At 46.4% G+C, this 18,789-nt stretch overlaps 1 protein-coding gene across 37 annotated transcripts in view; it reads right to left on the bottom strand.

The window, feature by feature from the left end:
* TENM4 (teneurin transmembrane protein 4) overlaps positions 1–18,789 on the bottom strand; it is a 2,704,309-nt gene that overhangs the window by 301,320 nt on the left and 2,384,200 nt on the right. For 27 of the 37 annotated variants that reach the window (XM_070625735.1, XM_070625734.1, XM_070625736.1 and 24 more), the window contains one exon: positions 9,212–9,421. The exons of the other annotated variants lie outside the window; for them this stretch is intronic. In XM_070625735.1, coding sequence (XP_070481836.1) covers positions 9,212–9,421 — 210 coding nt within the window. The remainder of the gene's footprint in view (positions 1–9,211; positions 9,422–18,789) is intronic. 37 annotated transcript variants of the gene reach the window in all.

Below are 18,789 nucleotides of genomic sequence, written 5' to 3'. Positions count from 1 at the left end.
AAGGAAGGCTGAAGCTCTGTGTCAAAGGCCCCATGCTGCGTGTTTAGCTGCCTTGGGCTCACTCTACACCCCCTCACCCCCCAATTCTCTGGAAATTACACAGGAGGAGGATGAAGGCTCAGGACTCCCAGACAGAGCTGTTAATTGTTGCACCTCCTCCAAGCCTGGAGGGGTGCGAGTGTAGGATCTGCCTTCCTTCCAGAGGTATCCGGCCCCAAACTTTTGGGTTCCAGAAGGGGAATAAGGAAAGTAACATTCACTGGGCACCTATGATGTAGCAATCACTGTGCTAGAAGCCTTGCCCCTATTTTCTCATATACACAACAATTTTGTGAAGTACTATTAAAACCAATATCTATTTTACAGAACAGGAAACTGAGACCCAGAGAGGTTAAGCAACTTGCCCATGGCTACACAGCACAACAAAGGATCTGTAGGCCTCCGTCACCTGTCTTTCCCTCCCATGGCTCCACATTGTGTCATTTCTGTTTTTCCTCAGGCTTTGGTCCTTTTAGGCCTTTTAAAGCAGAGGGAATGTGTTTTTAATTGTTTAGTCTCAAGCACCTATATAAATAATGGCAGTTCAGAGAGGGAGGAGGGGAGAAGGGAGGGGGAGAACAGGGAGAAGGGGAAGCCGCATGGTTTTCTGGTCCAAACTGGGAGCCATTAGGCAGTAATGGGGGATCCAGCTGAGCTCAAAGCCCTCAGCTCAGACCTAATGACAGGGACAGAGGGCAGGAGCTATGAGGGGGAGGGTGGGAACAGATGGCTCAGAAAAGACCACACTCAGGAAAGAGAAGAAGGGTGGGTCCTGGGAGCAGCAAGTGATGTCTCTTCTCAAGGTGAGCAGGTCACGGGGTGGCATTAAAAGCCTAGACAGAGTACTTAGAAAAAGCCGTGGAGTGGCGTGTCCTACGGACATGAGTTTAGGAGTCCACACACTATGGACAGACATTAGATCATACTGAATCACATGAAGGAGAGCTTCCATCTTTCAACCCTTTCGACGACGTTGAGGAACTCTCCGTTTGGTACTAGTGGATTTTTAACACCTGACGCTTGCCGATGTCTGTCTTTAACAAAGAGAAGCGAATCTCTGCTCAGTGTCCTTCAGCAGGCATTATCTGCCTAGAATGTGATAACTGGCTTTTGCTGTATTTATTTTTACAGCTACCTTCTATTTATGGCAAGTGAATTGCAGCGGGAAATATACGATTTCCTTTGAAAATAAATGAATTCACTTAGGTAAAAAAAGTTTGAAAAAGGTGGCAGTTTGAAAGAAAGTGAATAGCCGTGTAGGTGGGCACACCACGCTGTCAGACTCTGACACTGACACACAAATGAATAAGGCTTAGGAAATGTTGATCTCAGCCAGGTCTCTCCCTGCCCAGACTAGAAAGCTGAGGGACCAAAGGACAAGGCTCTTGCAAGGTCACAGGGCAGGTGAGAGGCAGAGCTGGCCTCAGAAGCCGGGTCTGCTGCCCCCAAGCGTGCGCCTTCTCAGGAGCAGGTTTCCATGATAACTCTCCAGGCGAGGTTTATAACCGAAGACTGAGCTTACAGGGATGGCAGAGCCTCACTGGTTGGTTGGATGGACCAACCATGAGCAAATCCAAAACTTGTTCAAAGCTGCACAGCCAAAGGGACAGCCCTGTGCCAGCTGCCTCCCTCTCTCGGCACGCCTCCTCCAGCGTACAGCACAACGGTGCTCACCATACTCCACATTCCGCCAACCTCACAGCACCAGGCTGCGGATGCAAAGAGATGACGGAGGGGAACGCGCTCCGGGAATGCGCGGGCTACGCAAATGTTAGTTATGCTAATCTCCCAAACTCTCCTTGGCCTCCTTCCAGGCGCCTCTTCAACAACCAGGGCCCTGAAGTGTCAGGAGATGCTTTAAGATGTGGTCTGGTGTCCCCAAGTGCTCCATGGAGCCCGCCGCTAACATTCCAATGGGGACACAAACCAGGCTTAGTTTCCAGATGGAAAAAGCCCGGACACATGTCTGATGTGCCTTCCTTGGGGGGTGGTCTAGGAATTCCTAGATCCAATCAAGCCGTATGCCAAAAATTTTATTTTTATACCTTTTAATGCAACGGTATTTGGGGAAATTAGTGGAAAACGAGCTGCAAAGAGTTGACAACTGTGTCACATGAGTGACTAATTAGAGGGCCCTGGTTCTCCCAAGATGTTCAGTTACATTAATTCAAAACGTGACCTGTTTATTTTGCAAGGTCAGGAAGAAGCCTTACCTCCTAGAAAGCCAACGTGGCAATTACAGTCACCAGAGTTTGCCTGAGGTCACGTATGAGAAAGGGCTTTGTACACTGTACAAAAACAGAAGTGACCCCATGTGGTTGTCCCCACTGCCCCCTATCAGGGTGGTGTAATCGTCTGCCCCTGAGGGGCAGCCACAGGTGAGGGCTTCTCTGTCGAGGGAGGTACCTGGTAAGGTGGAGTGGGCCTGGAATCCTGACTGTGAACTTGGGAAATCCCTTCATCTCTGTGAGTCTCCGTGGGTATATCAAGCATGTGGCTCAGTGCACTGTTCCCAGGGGGATAGTTTTGTGTGTGCATGTTGAGGGGCGGAGGGTGGAAAGGACAAAGATTGAATATGAGCTTTTCTTCCATTTTGATTTTAGCACCTACAGGTGCTCAGCAGGGAAGACCCAGCCTCGGACAAGGCCCACCTCAAGGAACTTGCAGTTGAACGTGGAAACGAGACATGGGAATAATGAGGTAACCAGACTGTTAGGGAGGAGTCGGTGCAGAAGACAGCAGGGAGTCCACATACAGGCTGTCAGGAGAGGTGCCTGAAGAACTCAGAGTTGCCGAGCTCTAGACTTTGGAGAACCAAGCACCTGGCCTCTTTCCTCCTGAATTCCCAGGCCTGTGAGCCAGCCAGCCTGCTGGCGCTGTCCTCCTGGGCTCCCACATCAACAGCATCTGGCCTTTCCCAGTGGTCCCTGTGGGACTTGCACCTGCACCATGCCTTCTAGTTATCAAGTTACCTAGTTATCTCCACACCCAGGGGCAAGTTACTACACCTTTCTAAGTCCAGGTACCCTCATTTAAAAAAAGGGCACAATTCAGGATCACCCTCCATTAGCCACCATTCCAAAACCCCAAAGCTCTAAGACTGGAAGTGTTATCCAAAGTCTTTTGGCGGCAAAACCTGACCTGAACTGACATGAGGCTCAGAGTCTTTTTTTTTTATCCCACTAGTGTGACTAATCATATGTTTCACTGCAGAAATACTGACACCTTTGATTACTGTGGACCATGCCAGCACTCTAGGAATGCTAGAAAGAATACAATACATGTGCTGTATTTTCTTTCTTAATTCTGAAAATTTCTAAATTCTGAAATGCATCTGACTCCAAGTTTTATTAAGAGATTTTGACCCCATAAATTAGATACCTATTTTGTAGTCCGTTTTCTTAGAATGCCCTTCACCCCTCATCTGTCTGGAAACATCCACAAACATTTCAAATGTCATCACGAATGAATGAATGAAGAAAGAAATTTTTCTTGCTACTAGGAGTTAGGTATTTAACTTCTCTACATAGCCAGTATAAGAATTTATTTACCAATAAGAGTCTTTTGATGCAAGAGAATTGAGAGGAAAGGTGAACAAAATTGCCTGAAAATATCATATGCTCCATGACCCTTACCCTTGGAACTCGGGAAGCATACAGACTCAAGTCCCTGTAGTTGGCACGTAGAACAATGGAAACAGGTTTTGACCTCATTGGCCACTTCTCCTCAACAGTAGGAAACAGGCACAATTTTGCATTCTGATTTCACAAGCTGACTTAAAAGGACCCTGGCAGACTCCTGCAGGGGAATCTGGATAGCTTCTAAATTAAGTTAAAATTTATGTTTTGTTTTGTTTTGTTTTAAGAAAACACTTTTGGAAGGAGCTTGCATACATAGCCGTGTTTCCCATTTAGAAAGAAAAATAAACTCTCCTCTACTGGATTGGAAGTCAAAACAAAATAATCCCAGATGCTTAAGACCCCGAGAAAGTCAATGAAACTGCCAAACAACAGTGATGTTGACCAGTGTGACAAGCCTGAGAAATGTGGAAGGTGAGGCAGGAGAGTCCAGTGCTGGGTGCTGGGCGGGGTGGTGGCGGGGGGAGAGCCATGGACGGCCAGCATCCAGGGCTTGGCTCTCAAGAGGCAGCACTAAAATTTAGGGTCTAAGTCATCTGGTCTGACCCTTATTTGAAACCCCCACGGGACTCACAGAAACACCATGAAAGATTCTACTCTATGGTGTCAGATTTGGGGTTCAAATCTGGCTCCATCACTTAGAAGCTGTGTGATTTAAGGAAGCTACTTAATCTCTATTACCCCAATGAGACTAGAAACGGTGATGTTACAGGGTAGATGCGAAGATTCAAGGAGAGTCAATGAGACAAAGCGCTTCACACACAACAGGTGCTTCATAAAGGTTTGTGAGGTGAATAACAGGAATCCGACAACTCGGAATCCTTAAAAAGTCAGCTTTCCTTTGGGGCAATTCCTCTTCTTCAGCCTCCTACTAAGGAGAAGACATAGACACAAAAGGATCTGGTACTGGAAACAAAACAAATCCAATCGAAAAAGAAAAAACAAAGAAAATAGGGGCTCTGGAGCTTGGGTGTGGGTTTGGGTTTGGCTTGGATGTGAATCTTTGCCATGACCCTTAAGAGGAGCTTTGGGCTGGACACTAGCCCTTGCTGGGCCTCAGTTATCTGAGCCGAGAAACAGAGAGAAAAGGAAGCTCAAGTAAGATAATGCTTTAAAGAAAAGACACCTACAGAAGGTGCTCATTACATACAAATTCTCCCACTCACCCCTACCTCACCTGGGCTTTAAGAAACTGACAGCCTTCTCTGAGCTATTTATTCCCTGACTCACTTAAATATTAACCCCCAAGTTTTTAAAGCTCCTTTCCTTTAGAATTCAGATTAGAACAATTCACGGAACATTTAATATTTATTCTGAAAAGTTTCCACGGGGTAGGGACAAAGACCTACTTAATCCTAATCACTTCCTTAGCTGTTCAGCTGTGACTAGGTGATATTTTAGTGAAATTTTTCTTTATGCATATCAGTGATTTCTGACGGTTATCCGCGGGAACGGATTAGGATTTTGATGACAGAAAGAGCTCCTTCCCCGTTTTCTTTTCCGCAGGGACGATGAGCTTGTCTGTAACGCCCCATGTGTTCTCCTTGCACTTTACATGGGGATTTTAGCAGGGCAGTTCTGGGGCGTCACGGTCCTGGGATGGCAGGCTTGGGCTGGAGTTGACACAGCTGTGGGCAGAGGGTCTCTTGGGGAGTCACTAGCGAGCCAAGCGGAGCTCCCGGGAAGGCCGGCTCCCAGCGGGTCAGCTCGTGCCTGCAGGGTGCTGAGTCAGCTCCCACCAGAGGAAACTGCTTCATTTTCACCCCTTAGGAGCCCGAGGGGCTGCCTTTGTCATTGAAAGGACGGCCTGATTAAGTCTCAGGGGAAGCTGGCCTCTCAAGGAGCCAGAGCAATTGATCCGGTTAGGGTGGTCTCTAAAGCCTTAAATTGACTGAAGGGAAAGAGGGTGTGGAGATGGGGAATGGAGATAGGGAAGTTTATCACCGTTACCATTTTTTTCCTGACTTACCTTATTGAGGTCACATTGATTTATAACATTATGTAAATTTCAGGGTTACATCATTACATTTTGGCTTCTACATAGACTGCATCGTGTTCACCACCAAAAGTCTAGTTTCTGTCCATCACCATACAGATGTCCCCCTCTACCCCTTTCACCCTCCCCCACCCCTTCCTCTCCAGTAACCACTAATCTGTTCTCCACATCTAGTGTGTGTTTGTTTATCTTCCACATGAATGACTTCAGACAGTATTTGTCTTTCTCCCTCTGACTTATTTTGCTTAGCATAATACCCTCAAAGCTCATCCAGGAAACTCCACAGCAACCTCGGATGGGTTTCCCCATTTCACAGATGGAGCAACTGATGATCTGAGAGGTTAGGTACTTTGCCCAGGGTTGCATATCTGGGGCGCCCTTTCAGAAGGTTTGACTCTACGGCCCCTGTTCTCTCGGCTGCACTGTGGTGCTTACACAGTTTGTATTGCTTGCTCATTCACTCATTCACTCATTAAATTAACACTACAGAAAAAGCATCTGTAAGGCCAGGCACCAACTTGTTGGAAGTGGTTGTCCCTGGGAGGAAGGATTACCCGAGGACTTCATGGTTTACCTCACTGTATTGTCTGAATGTTAACAAGCATGGTTACTCTGATAATTGACGAAAACAATAGAGACAGTCCCATTCAAAGAATTTCACATTTTTTTTTCCTTATGAAAGAAAAAAAATCAAACTAAACCTTACAAACAATGATTGGGCCCACTGCGTAGCAGGGCTCACGAATCCTTCACTCGCTAGTGCTGGGTCCATCCTAGTACCAGCAGGTCCTTCGGCTCCCAGAAGACCCCTCAGTTTGGGGTCTCAGGGGACAGGAAAGTAGCAGGCAGGGTCCAGCTGTGGAGTGAGACTCACTGGCTCTCTCACGACCCACCAACCCCAGAGCGGCAGACCACTAAGGACCCAGACACTCCCTTCAGGCATGGGACACATTTATTACGAACCTTTAGAGTGACACACTCAGAGCAAGGCCCCAGGGAAGGAATCTGAGTAGTCTCCAGGTCCCCTGGGGAGCAGGAGCACAGAGGAGCATAACCTAGCAGACAGCTGCAGGCCACAGTGCCCCCCCTTCCCGGTACATCACTAACGCAGTGATGCCATCCACTTGCTGCAGAACTTGCAACAAAGGGATTGCTCTTGTTCAGTTAATTAGCAAAGCAAGAGATCAAGGACTTTAATCTCCTGCCTTCTCTTTTACCTGCAAGGCTTATTTACTCAGAAATAAACAAAGAATATCACCATATATATGTGTATGTATATATATATATGTATATATATACACATATTTTTTTTCGCAAGCAGGCTTAAGGCGGCTAACGACTGGCACACCTTTGTGAGCACCACATGACACTGATAAAATCCGAGTACCTTAGAGATTGCTCCATCATTGGAAAGATGGGGAAACTGAGGCCTGGGGAGGGACAGTGATTTGCCAAGGACAAATAGCCAGTGAGCCACAGAGCTGGACCCGGAACCCAGGTCTCCTCCTGCTCAGTCCAGCGTTCCTGGCTCTGTGTACGGTTTGAAACATGAGCAGCTAAAAGGTATAGAGGAGCAGGGACACTAAACCACCAAAAAGACACTTCCCTCTGGAGCACAGAAGGAAAGGCCCTGGGGGATGGTTTGGTTTTTGGTCACAGAGAATGCAGGCCCTAAGATCCTGTCAGAAGTGAACCATTAGGCCCCAAACTGCCTCTCTGATTTTCAAAGAGAGCAGTGGCTGGGAGAGGTCCTGGCTAGGGAAGGGCGGGGGGAGGGCAGGAAATAAACCTTCCTTCTTTGTCACTGGGGGGGTGACAACTCTCCTCAGGCGACATCTACCATGTGGCCTTCCACACCCTTCCCAGGTTTATGCCTATTTACTGGCCAGGTTCTGAGGCATAAAAGAGCTGGGGGCAGCATCCCCATCACCCTACCTCAGGTCCTTTGTCCGTGTTTTCCCTCTGCCCAGAATGCCCTTGGTTATTAGTACCCTTGGTTATCTCTGCCTGGCACCCCCTACTTAATCCTTCAGATCCAGCGCCTCCTCCAGGAAGCACTGCCCGATTCCCTCAGGTGAGCGGAGGTCCCCCTCCTCAGTCACCCACACACTAGGTTCGCACCTCCCGTATCACCTGGGGCTATAATGATCTACTCCAACAGAAAAGGAGTCTGACTGTTTTGGGGCATTACTAGGCGCCAGGTAGTGTGCTGGGCGCTTTCACATAAGGGTCTCTCAATCCTCTGGAGGGAGGGGGCAGTGACGGGGTGTGACTAACATTTACTAAACTCCTCTATCCCAGGCACTGGGACGAGCCCTCATCCTCATGGAGGGTACTCGATGGCCCCCATTACTTTTGCTTGAGGAGACAAGCTTGCAGAGGCAGTGTGACTTGTCCCACAAACTCCCACAGCCATAAAGCTTATATTTAACACAAAGATGCCCATGGACCCTGCCTTATGTCTTTGAATCCCTGCCTCCTTCTGGAATTTAGTGCCGTACAGGCACTTATAAAATAAATGTGTGCAAAATCAACACACAACCTGCAGTGTTATTTGTGGGGAAAGTCTTCTTTTTCCTCCTTTTCTTCGAGAATCAGGAAATCCTGGGGCCATTAGGAAGATTCCAGGTTACCTCAAGTATCTCATTCCCCCTTTTGGAGGCCTGAATCCCCTCTAGGGCATCCTTGCAAAGAAATGGACTGGCCTCTGCTGGACACAGAGAGGGCAAGCACCTTTGCCCATGTTACACAGCCCCTGATCAGGGGCTAAAACCTGGATCTGCTGGCTCCTGGTCAGCCTGGGGCTCTTCCACCATACCCCCAACACCTCCTCTCCTTACAGAAGTCAGTGCAGAGCTGAGAAGAAAAGTGTTTATTATGGGCAGATCCAGGCTTAGGTTCAGTGTCTGTCTCTGCAGCCAGCAGCCAGCTTCAAGGCCCTCTGTCTCAGGGCAGTGTGAAAGTCAAGAACTTTCAAAGCCAGAGCTGGGCTCCAGGTAGTATCTTTTCTCTCAGTTTTCTCATGGTTAATGGGGACATAATAATACCAGTCACTGAGGCAGGGCTGTGAGGAGGGAGGGTTCAATAAAACGACAAGTGGCAGTGGCTGGGACAGTCCCTGGCACATAGTAGGTAGCCAATCGGTGCACTTTCTGTTTTAACCTTTCTTTTCCTTTTCTGTGTCGATCTTTGTCTCTGTATCTTTGCCTGTCTCAGTCTCTATCTGATGTTTCTGTCTCCTTGAGCCTGTGCATCTCTGTCCGTGCAGCACTGTCTGCAAGACGGACGTCTGTCACCGGGCTGGGGACAGCGGCTCCCAAACCACCCCCCCCCCCACCCCCCGCACACCCCAGCGGTGCAGCCGGGCAGGAGCTAGGCTGCCCGAGCCGCGGAGCCGCGCCAGGCCCCCGACAACCCCGAGTCCCCCATGCACCGGGCCCCTCCGCCCCTGCAAGCGGCCCAAGCAGGCATATTAATCATTATCGCCAACGAGAGGAAAAAAAAACCCCACAGAAGTTAGGAAGAGAGAAGGACTTACCGTTTGCAGCGACCCCCAGGCTGGCGGAGCCACTTTTAACTAAGAATGAATTAGGGACAAACTCTTCCTCAGAGTCTGAGTCCTGGGTTGGCTGGGCCACACCGTTGCCTAGCAACCGCCTCTGGCTCTCATTGGGCGGAGGGGAAGGGGGCGGGGAGGGGGACTGCTCAATAGGGGTTGATGAAGCGGATGAACAATGCAAGGGAGCACCTGCGAACCACAAAGACAAACACAGACAGAAAAAAAAATAATGAAAATTGGTTTTGAGGCACACGGGGAGGGGGAGGGAGCAAAATAAAACACGCATCAACGGCGGGATGGGGGCTTTCAACACTGGGCGATCTACTGCACACATGGCCCCCGGGACCGGGCTGCTGCCTCCGTAAAGAAAGTTGGCGCAAACGCCTTCTGAAGAGCTGGGGCCTCGGCCTCTGTGCAGGAGTCTGCACGGCTTGTAAAGAGGGCATCTCCGAAACAAATGAGAAGCCCTACCTGCTTTGCCTGTTCTCTGGGAGAGGCCTGAAAGCCTGGGGTCTAGTCCTGACCCTGCTGTGTTATCTATCACAGGCCTGCCCAGCTCTGAGCCTCAGTGGCCTCACTGGTAAAATGAGCAGCCGCCTTGGGTGATCGCTGAGCCCCTGCAAGCTGGCCATTCTGTGATGTCACCGAAGTGAAATGATGTTCTTATTAGTGAGATTTTAATCCGACATGCCTGGAACAGGCTCTCGGCCTCATAAAAGGTAGAGAGGGCTGGAGAGAATGATCCGGGGGCCCCCCTCCACCGCTGGCATTCTAGGATTCCAACACACTAATGTTTTACTTTTCTAAGAATCTAACATTTTAAAATTCTTAAATCCTGGCATTCCCTGCAAACACCTTGAGAGCAAGAACTTTAGTAGTCTTTTTCACTTCTGTCTCCCCAGAAACTACCATAGTGCCTGGCACATAGCAGACACTAAATAAATATCTGCTGATGAGACGAATTCCAGGGGTCTAAGATACTAAGATCCTTAAAGTCTAATATCAAAAAATCCTATAATTTTAGGACACGAGCATTCTGTAAATTCCAAGATGCATGAAGTCAGTATGTTTGACTCCAAGTTCCTAACGTGTCACGGCCCTCCGATTCTAAAATCCCAGCTTTCTATAGGTCTGTGAGCACACTCCCAGCTCTTCAGAAGGAGAAGATGATGGCCCAGGACAAGACCTCTGGGATCAATCTGCAGTCCTATCTGTGGCAGGCCTTTAGACATGTGCAGTACATCGTCTACAAGAGAGGGAACATAAGCACAGACATATAAAGTATACAGTACAAGGCAATGCATCCACTCCACAGCGAGGGCTGCCCCTTTTCTCCCCCCTGGACTGATAGAAGGTTTAAAACACAATCAGATCCATCCAGCTTTGCAAAGGGACTGAGCCTTAGGAAACAGTACAGCGCAGGCATGCCATCGTAAGATTCGGGAGGGCTCTGCAGAGGAGGTGGCACAGAGAGCTGCTGGTTATTGGAAGAATCCACAGCTTTTTGTGGTCTGTCTACCAAGAGAAGCTCACTCAGTTCATAGTCACCAAATCCTGCAGGATTTTGCAGGTTCCATGACTTTATGACAACCCCCGAGCCTAACCACATGTGACAGCATTTTACAGAGCTGCTGTGTATGCCATTTGGCTGGTTCATGTTAGAAATTCAGTAAGTGCAGTTGAGGCTGTAGGAATCAATGACCAAAGTACCATCTGGGGTGGCTTCTCCAACTGTGTTTTGGTTTACCTAAAAATCTGGGCTATGAGTCACCTTAAAATCATCCAAACCAGTGTTTCCGATTCACCTTTCGAGAACCTTCCCTGACACCATTTACCAGCCAGCACTACAGGGTGATCACTTCCTTTCTCTGAAGTCACCTTGTCTTTAGTTCAGATATCATGTTTGCACTGCTATATTTGCAGTCATCTGTATCTGTCCCTCACATAGAAGTATGTGGTGCATTCTTGGGGTAAGCGCGTTCTGGGGTGGGCTTTGGAGTTCAATAGAATTGGGGTTTGCATCACGATTGACTGATCTTGGGAAAATTACATCTAATTCCTCCTTTGTAAGTTGGGCATCCTCCCAACCCCCCCCCCCCCACTTAGATAATTGTTGTGAAGACTAAAGAGACTCTGCGAGCACACAGTATGCAAGAGCAAAGTAGGAGCTCAGGGTCAGTGCTCACCAAATGTTTACTAAATTGAATGAAACCACCCCACGAAGAACCCCATTCATGATTCCCCTTCCCCTGCGGTTGGTCCCAGTTTTGGAAAGATTTTGTCTGCCAGGCTGCATTTATTAAGCAAATATACATTGATTTCCTCGTCTTTTATTAACCAAAGACATCTTATAATCTCTAATCAGAGCTTCTGATGGGCTTCAGATAACCAGCACCACACCACGCTGAGCTGTTAGAATTTCAGACGAAAGTTAGGAAACATGATATGTTGTTCCAGGGTGCTTGTTACAGCCTCTTCCTGAGTAAATCTGTCAAGCTTTATGAAATAAATAGTTCCAGAACTAAGTAAATTGTTCCATCACAAACTTCAGAGACCCTAGGCCAAGAATAGCACGATATCTTCCCAGGCTTCACGCCCGTTTCTCCTCCCTTCCATCTGATCGTGGGCCTGTCCTCAGGCCTCCAGGATTGCACTGAATATTCATAACCTAAAATTCAAAGCACCTAAGAAGGCGCCAGGCCCTTAGTAGGTGCACAATAACTCATGAGGTTTCTGTGAAGTACAGATATTATTGGAAACATGTTAATTCCCTCCCTCTTATTCATCAGCAGCTTTTAATTTCAGTGGTCCCACAGGAGGGTGTGCAGAACCATCTCCTGTGGTGCAAAACAATATTTATTTTTTTATCTTACCCTTTTTGAATTTCTATTTTGTATGTGTTTCATAAGGTATCTAATACATTAGTGCTTGAACTACATGTAATGAAATGCATTGTGGTACCAGTCCGGCATCTACAGAAACAGGGTAGGGCTGGATCAAGAATATGAGCTCTGGAGCTGGACCACCTACATTTAAACTCTAGTTCCGCTATTTGCTAGCTCAGTGACCTTGGCAAGTTACTTCATGCCTTGTGCCTCAATTTTCTCATCTATATAATGGAGATAAAAAATAAAAAAGAACACCTACTTCACAGAGTTGATCTGAAGATTAAAGGAGTTAAAACGAGTAACATGTTGAGAATAGCGAGGCAGCCAGTAAACACCTAAAACCGTGAGATGTCGCTCTGTATAAATATGTATGTATAAAGTGAGGGGCACGAACTTCATCTTTTTTATAAGAGCAGCACATGATCACAAAAGTATGGCGAACACTGTTTCATTCCACAAACATTTGTTCAACGGCCACTGGTTAGGCTAGAAGGTGAGCGGGGTACAAACTGTGAGAAACGAAACCCCAAAGGAGCTGGTGGGGTTGGGGAGAGAGTCATGTGGGGCTCTAAGCAAGGCAGAGGTGGCACCTGTCAGAATAGAAGATGGCTCAGTGCAATGGGAGGGTGGGGAAGGGCAGTCATTTCAACTGGAGGAACCGAGAATGTCTTGCTGGAGCCGCAGAGGATTCCAGTGGGAAGAGATGAAGAGATGGGCACGTGAGCATCTGTGGCAGAGGGAGGAATACTCCAGCCCAAGGCCCTCAGCCTTCACCTGGTCTCAAGCAACCTGCCTACACGCCTTTACCTCTTAAGTCTTGTGTATTACCATTAACTTCTCACCACATCAGCCGAGACTTGCTGAGATACGCTCACCTGCTCACATTTCCACAAACCCACGGCTCTCTCTTTTGCCGAGTTGTACAATTTCATGGTACCGTTTGCATTGAATCTATCTGAGTGGCACCCTCTGGAGCACAACTATAAAGTTTTGCCTCTGAGCTTTTTTGCACGTGCTGTTCCTTCTCCCTGAGCATTTCCCTCCCTCTTTTCTTTTCCTCATCACTACCACCCTGTGTGTCCCACTAGCTCTCACTCAGCTGTAGGGCTCACCCTCATGATCACCTCCCCCAGGAAGGCTTCCCTGATGCCTCAAGCCTGGGTTTGGCACCTTCTGGAAGCTCCCACAGCTCCCGTACTTTCCCTGTTGCCACACTTCCACACTGCAACATTTACTTGTCCGTGTCTGCCCACTAGCCTGCCTGCCTTCTCTATTACCGTATTCCCCAGGGTCTAGCACAGGGTCTGGTACACAGAAAGCACTGGTAAATACTTGCTAAATGAAGAAAGGACGGAAGGAAGGCAACAGGGAAGGAGAGAATACCTTGATTATGGCACAAAACATTGATGTAAAGAGAGCGGTGAGATATGAATCTCTGAACAGTAGTTTTAGGCCTTGAACACTAGGAAACAGAAATCAGACCTTAACTGGGGAGTCGTGGAAGTTTTTAAGGCAGGAAGGTGACAAGACCCGAGTTTTGTTTTAGAAGGATCTGCTCTCTAAACTTAAGGCATCTGCTTAGCCACCCAGATCTCCTTTCTAATTGGCTCAGCTCAGCCAGGATGCTGAAAGTCCACAGGACCTGGGCTTGCCTAGCTGTATGCTCATGGAGGCAAATCAGGATGCCTGATGCCATGGGACTATGGAACTGGGGTTTAGGGTGCCTTCCATGTATCCTGATCATCAGCTGAAGAGAAGCTGGTACTGGGGAATTTCCCACTGGTCCACGGTAAAATGAGATGGGATGATTGGAATGAACTTCCCTATACCTCACTCCAACAACCAAGGAGGCCAGGAAAAGGTGGAGGGGAGCCACCCAAATTTCTTGAGAGGAGGTCTCTGGGAGCCTAGCTCTAGCTTATAGTAGACAGGGATGGAGAAAGACAGCAACAAAGTGAGAGAGTGAAGACACCCATATGCTTGTGGTGGGGGTCGGGTGGGAAAGGAACAAACATTTGCAGAGCTCCTCCTGGAGGCCAGGAACTGGGCCAGGTGTTTTGCAAGATCATTCCTCACAATAACCCCATGGGTAGGAAAATTCATCCCATTTTCAAGGTCAAGAAACGGGGGCTTACAGAAGTGAAGTAATTTATCTGTAGTCACAGGACCTGGGTGAGAATCCATCAATGCAATGCTGTTTCCAATGAGTGTTGTGAATTAGATTTATCAGCCTTGGTGTGGAGTAGGGAAGGGAGATTCCTGTCCATCAACCGAAACACATCTAAGGTGGAAAGACTAGAGGCTTCCTGTTGTGTAAACCAGGGATCAAAACCCAGGTTCACACTGGCTACATGACCTTGGGTAAGTCACTTCACTTCTCTTGGTCTCAGGTTTCTCCTTTGAAAAATGGGGTTCTAATACTCACTTCAAAGAGTTGTTGAGGGGATTGGCATCATACCTGTAAGGAGCCCAGGAGTCTCATGGTGAGGGCTCAAACAATAGTGGTTCCCTCTGCCATTCCCCAGCTCTAGGTCTTTCAAAGTAAAAACAGCATAGTTGTGGGGAATAAACAATGACAGACAATGACAATGACATCTTTATCAATATGTATTGCTTGTCAATGTCCTAGAAAGAGGAAAAATGTTAGGGAGGCAGCCATGATATATGGAAAGAACATACGACAAGGGGATCCTGAGATCTGCAGACAGAACAATTTCAGTTAGTAACACCTTTGTGTGAACTGATGGTAGCTTTCCTTTGCATTTGAAATCTAACCGATTACTAGGGCAAGCTAGTTCTCAAGGAAGAAGCTTCTAGCATTCTGGATTCTGACAGTGTCTTTGGAATATGCCATGAGACTAAAGTGTGAAGGGCTAGCTGATGGACAAGTTTTTACTCTGCCGAAGAGAGAAGACCATTAACAAAATGCTCTTTTGACACTTTCCTCAGTGGTTCTGAGAAGTCCATCTAAGCGAACCAACGGAATCTTATTGCTCTATATTAAACCCCATCTAGGCTAAATCTCGGCCGGCTTACACAATGGGGAAGTGTGAGTCTCGTCTGCAAACCCAGAGCACTAGCTGTGTGTGGCAGGGAGGGCACCTGCTATCCAGGCAGTTCCCAGGATGCTTGGAAGAAGCGCCTAATAACCTTTTAACTGGCAGCCCTGCATTCAGAAGTCTGTATGTAAATCGCTTAGCATTGTGCCCAGTACACAGCAATTGCTCAATAAATGATACCTAGAAAAAACCAAAACCAAATCCTGAGACCTACAAAAGTACCTCAACTCAATGGAACCCTGAGCTGATGGCTTCATCCTTCCAGTGAAGGCTGGCTGTATTTCACCTCCTCAGTCTCCTTTCTAGAAATACCTGTAGCCCCTCCACTTAAAACCAAATGCATTCCTTCTCTTCTCATCTGCCAACCTTGTACCTATTTCTTCTTAACAAGACAGCTGGTTGCTTCATTGAATCAGTAAAATCGTACTTAGTTCTGAGCAGAGGATGGGGCGGTGAGGAAAACTGGGATCTCCTTCTGATATGAAGGCTTCGGTCTTCTGGAAGACCAGGAACTCCATTGGAGTGGTAGCATGTCCTGCTTTTGACTCCAATGAGCGATGTTCGTGTCTACTATGTAAACAGCCTAGCTCGCCCAGCAAGAACCACAGACTGCTCATATCTGTGTCCTGGCCTGGCTCAGAGTCTCAGCTTAGAAAAGGTTTGCAAAACTGCCTCTGACAGTCATATGAAATGGATGGAAATCCACCGCTGCAAAGCACTTTAAAGTGCTAGACATCTGAAGCTAGGGAGCTAGAGGGACCATACATCCTGGTTTGTCAGTGACAGCCCCAATTTACATCCATTACCTTGCATTAATAATAATTAACTAGTTATTATTAATAAGTAATAATAGAGCATTATTATTACTCTAAAAATGTCCTGATTTGGACAATTAATTCTATGGCCACTGCACTTTAGATTCAGTTCCATATCAGATTCAGTTCCACCTCAGAGCATATGGTCTGCTGCAATAGACTAGGGGTCAAGAGGTCTGAGTGCGGGTCAACAGTGTGCCATGGGGTCACAGACAAGTCCCCTGACACCTGTGGCCCTCACTTTCCTCATCACGGAGGAGTACCAGAGCACTCTAAGTTTCTCTTGTCCAGTGTTCTACACGACACGAGTAACAGCAGTCCACACCTCAGGCGGCTGTTCAGGGGACTAAAGCAGACAATGGAAAAACGCAGGATAAAAATGATTTCAGTTACGATGGAAAGTCAGTTTCCTTCAGCATACTAAATGCTCATAGAACGTTTATAGAATAAATGGATTTGTATAAATGAACAGGGAAAGAGATTGGCTGAAAAAAATCTTTAGCAAGGATTATCCCTGATGGGGCAATTTTTAATTTTTTAAATATGCTTTCGTATCTTCAAATTTTTCTAAAATGAGCACAAATGGTTCTTTTTATACTTTTAAAAATAATTTTTTAAAACTTCACAAGAAAATGAAATAATAAATGTGAAAAGATCTAGCACCTAGTTGGTGGTAAAATAAACGTTGGTTTTAAATACAAACAAGATTTTATGTACTGACATTGGTAGTATAATTTGGTATAAACTGATTTTTAAAATGTGAAAACCTTTTAACCAAGCAATTCCACTTCTAGGAGTTTAACCAAGAACATAATCATGACTTTTCAAAAGATTTACTTAAAGGATACTCATTACAACATCACTTGTAATAGTAAAAAAGTAAAAAGTGTTTTAAAATGTTAAAAAGGTGGGGCTGGCCCCATGGCCGAGTGGTTAAGTTCGCATGCTCCGCTGCAGGTGGCCCAGTGTTTCGTTGGTTCGAATCCTGGGCGCGGACATGGCACTGCTCATCAAACCATGCTGAGGCAGCGTGCCACATGCCACAACTAGAAGGACCCACAACAAAGAATGTACAACTATGTACCGGGGGGCTTTGGGGAGAAAAAGGAAAAAAATAAAATCTTTAAAAAAAAAAATGTTAAAAAGGAAAGGCATCCTTAATGTTAAAAAATGCCTAATTATGTCAATCAAGGCACATCAGTACAATGTTAATATGTGGATGTTATAAGTCATGTTTCTAAAGAATGTTTAGGGAAAAGGGAAAGAGGATATAAAAAAAGCATAAGGAAAAGCTGTATAAAAAGCAATTCTGACGTTTAAGTATGTGAGTGCGTGTGTGTGCAATCTATACAAAAATGTTAACACCCATTTCCTTGGGGCAGTAGAATTATGAATGGATTTTATTTTTTCCTTATATTTTCTAATTTTTTCAAGGAACAAATGTGATAAGAAGATTAAAAAAAAACAATAGAAGTTATTTTAAAGAGAAGAAAAGACACACACAAGAAGGCAGCAAAGACAAGAGCTTCTGCTTCAGGTCCCTAATGGGATGAGTTTGGCAGAACCACAGGGTCCCGGGTCCAAACTCGCCTTCTTTTCCAGCCTATTAAATCTTGTGGGTCTTACTCCCCCGGCTGGGCAGCTCCCACTAAGGCAAGTCTCCTCTCCTCGACAGTGGTTATTTTCAGAAGCAGGTCCGGGGCCATCTGTCTCTGTGACTTATGCTGGGAAAATGGTCTCTGGAAAACAGGACGCAGTAAATTTCTCAGGCTCAGCTCATTGGATCACCAGCCCTCCTTCCCACAGGTTTCTCAGGGCCAGTTCTGTTTTTTCCAGCATTCACCAGGAAAGGAGCTCTGCTTTTACCTGCCTGCCTGGGGGAAGCCCAGTTCCTGGTGTACCTGCCACCTTAACACCAAGAAGAGAGCACCTTAGGTCTCTCTGGTCTTCACATGGGATGGCCTGCCAGCTAGTCTGCTGGTTTGATACCAGTATATTAAATATGGACACTCATTGATTTCTTTTGTAATAACAGCTTTATTGAGATATAATTCACATACAAGTTACCCTTTTAAAATGCATAATTCAATGATTTTTAGTGTATTCACAGAGTAGTGCACCATCACCATAACCAATTTTAGAATATTTTCATCATCCCCCAAGAAAACCCCACACTCATTAGCAGTCACTACCCATTTGTTCCAACCCCCTGCAGTCCTGGGCAATCAGTAATCTATTGTCTGTTCCTATGGATTTACTATTCTGGACCCATTCTATAAATGGAATCATATAATATGTCAATATGTGCTCTTTTGTTCCTAGCTTCTTTCACTTAATATAATGTTTTCAAAGTTCATCCACGTTGTAACATGGATCAGGACTTCATTTCATTTTATTGCTGAATGATACTGCATTGTTTCGTTTATCCACATTTAGTTTATCCATTTATCAGTTGATGGAAACTTGGGTTATGTCCACATTTTGGCTCTTCTGAATAATGCTGCTATAAACATTCATGTCCCAGTTTTTGGGTGGATTTTGTGTTTTCTTTCTCTTGGGTATATACCTAGGAACGGAATCGCTAGATCTCATGATTACTGTTTAACCCTTTGAGGAGCTGCTGGTTTGCTTTCCAGTGGCCACGCCATTTTACACTCCCACACGCAGTGTTTGAGAGTTCCGATTTCTCCACATCTTTGTCAACACTTCTTATTATCTGACTTTTTGATTACAGCCATTCTAGTGGGAATGAAGCGGTATCTCATTGTGGTTTTGATTTGCATTTCCTAATGGCT

Source organism: Equus przewalskii, chromosome 6 (genome assembly GCF_037783145.1).
Source record: "Equus przewalskii isolate Varuska chromosome 6, EquPr2, whole genome shotgun sequence".
Taxonomy (NCBI): Eukaryota; Metazoa; Chordata; class Mammalia; order Perissodactyla; family Equidae; genus Equus; species Equus przewalskii.
Note: the sequence above shows the minus strand (reverse complement) of the source record. Positions and strands in the feature narration are given on the sequence as shown.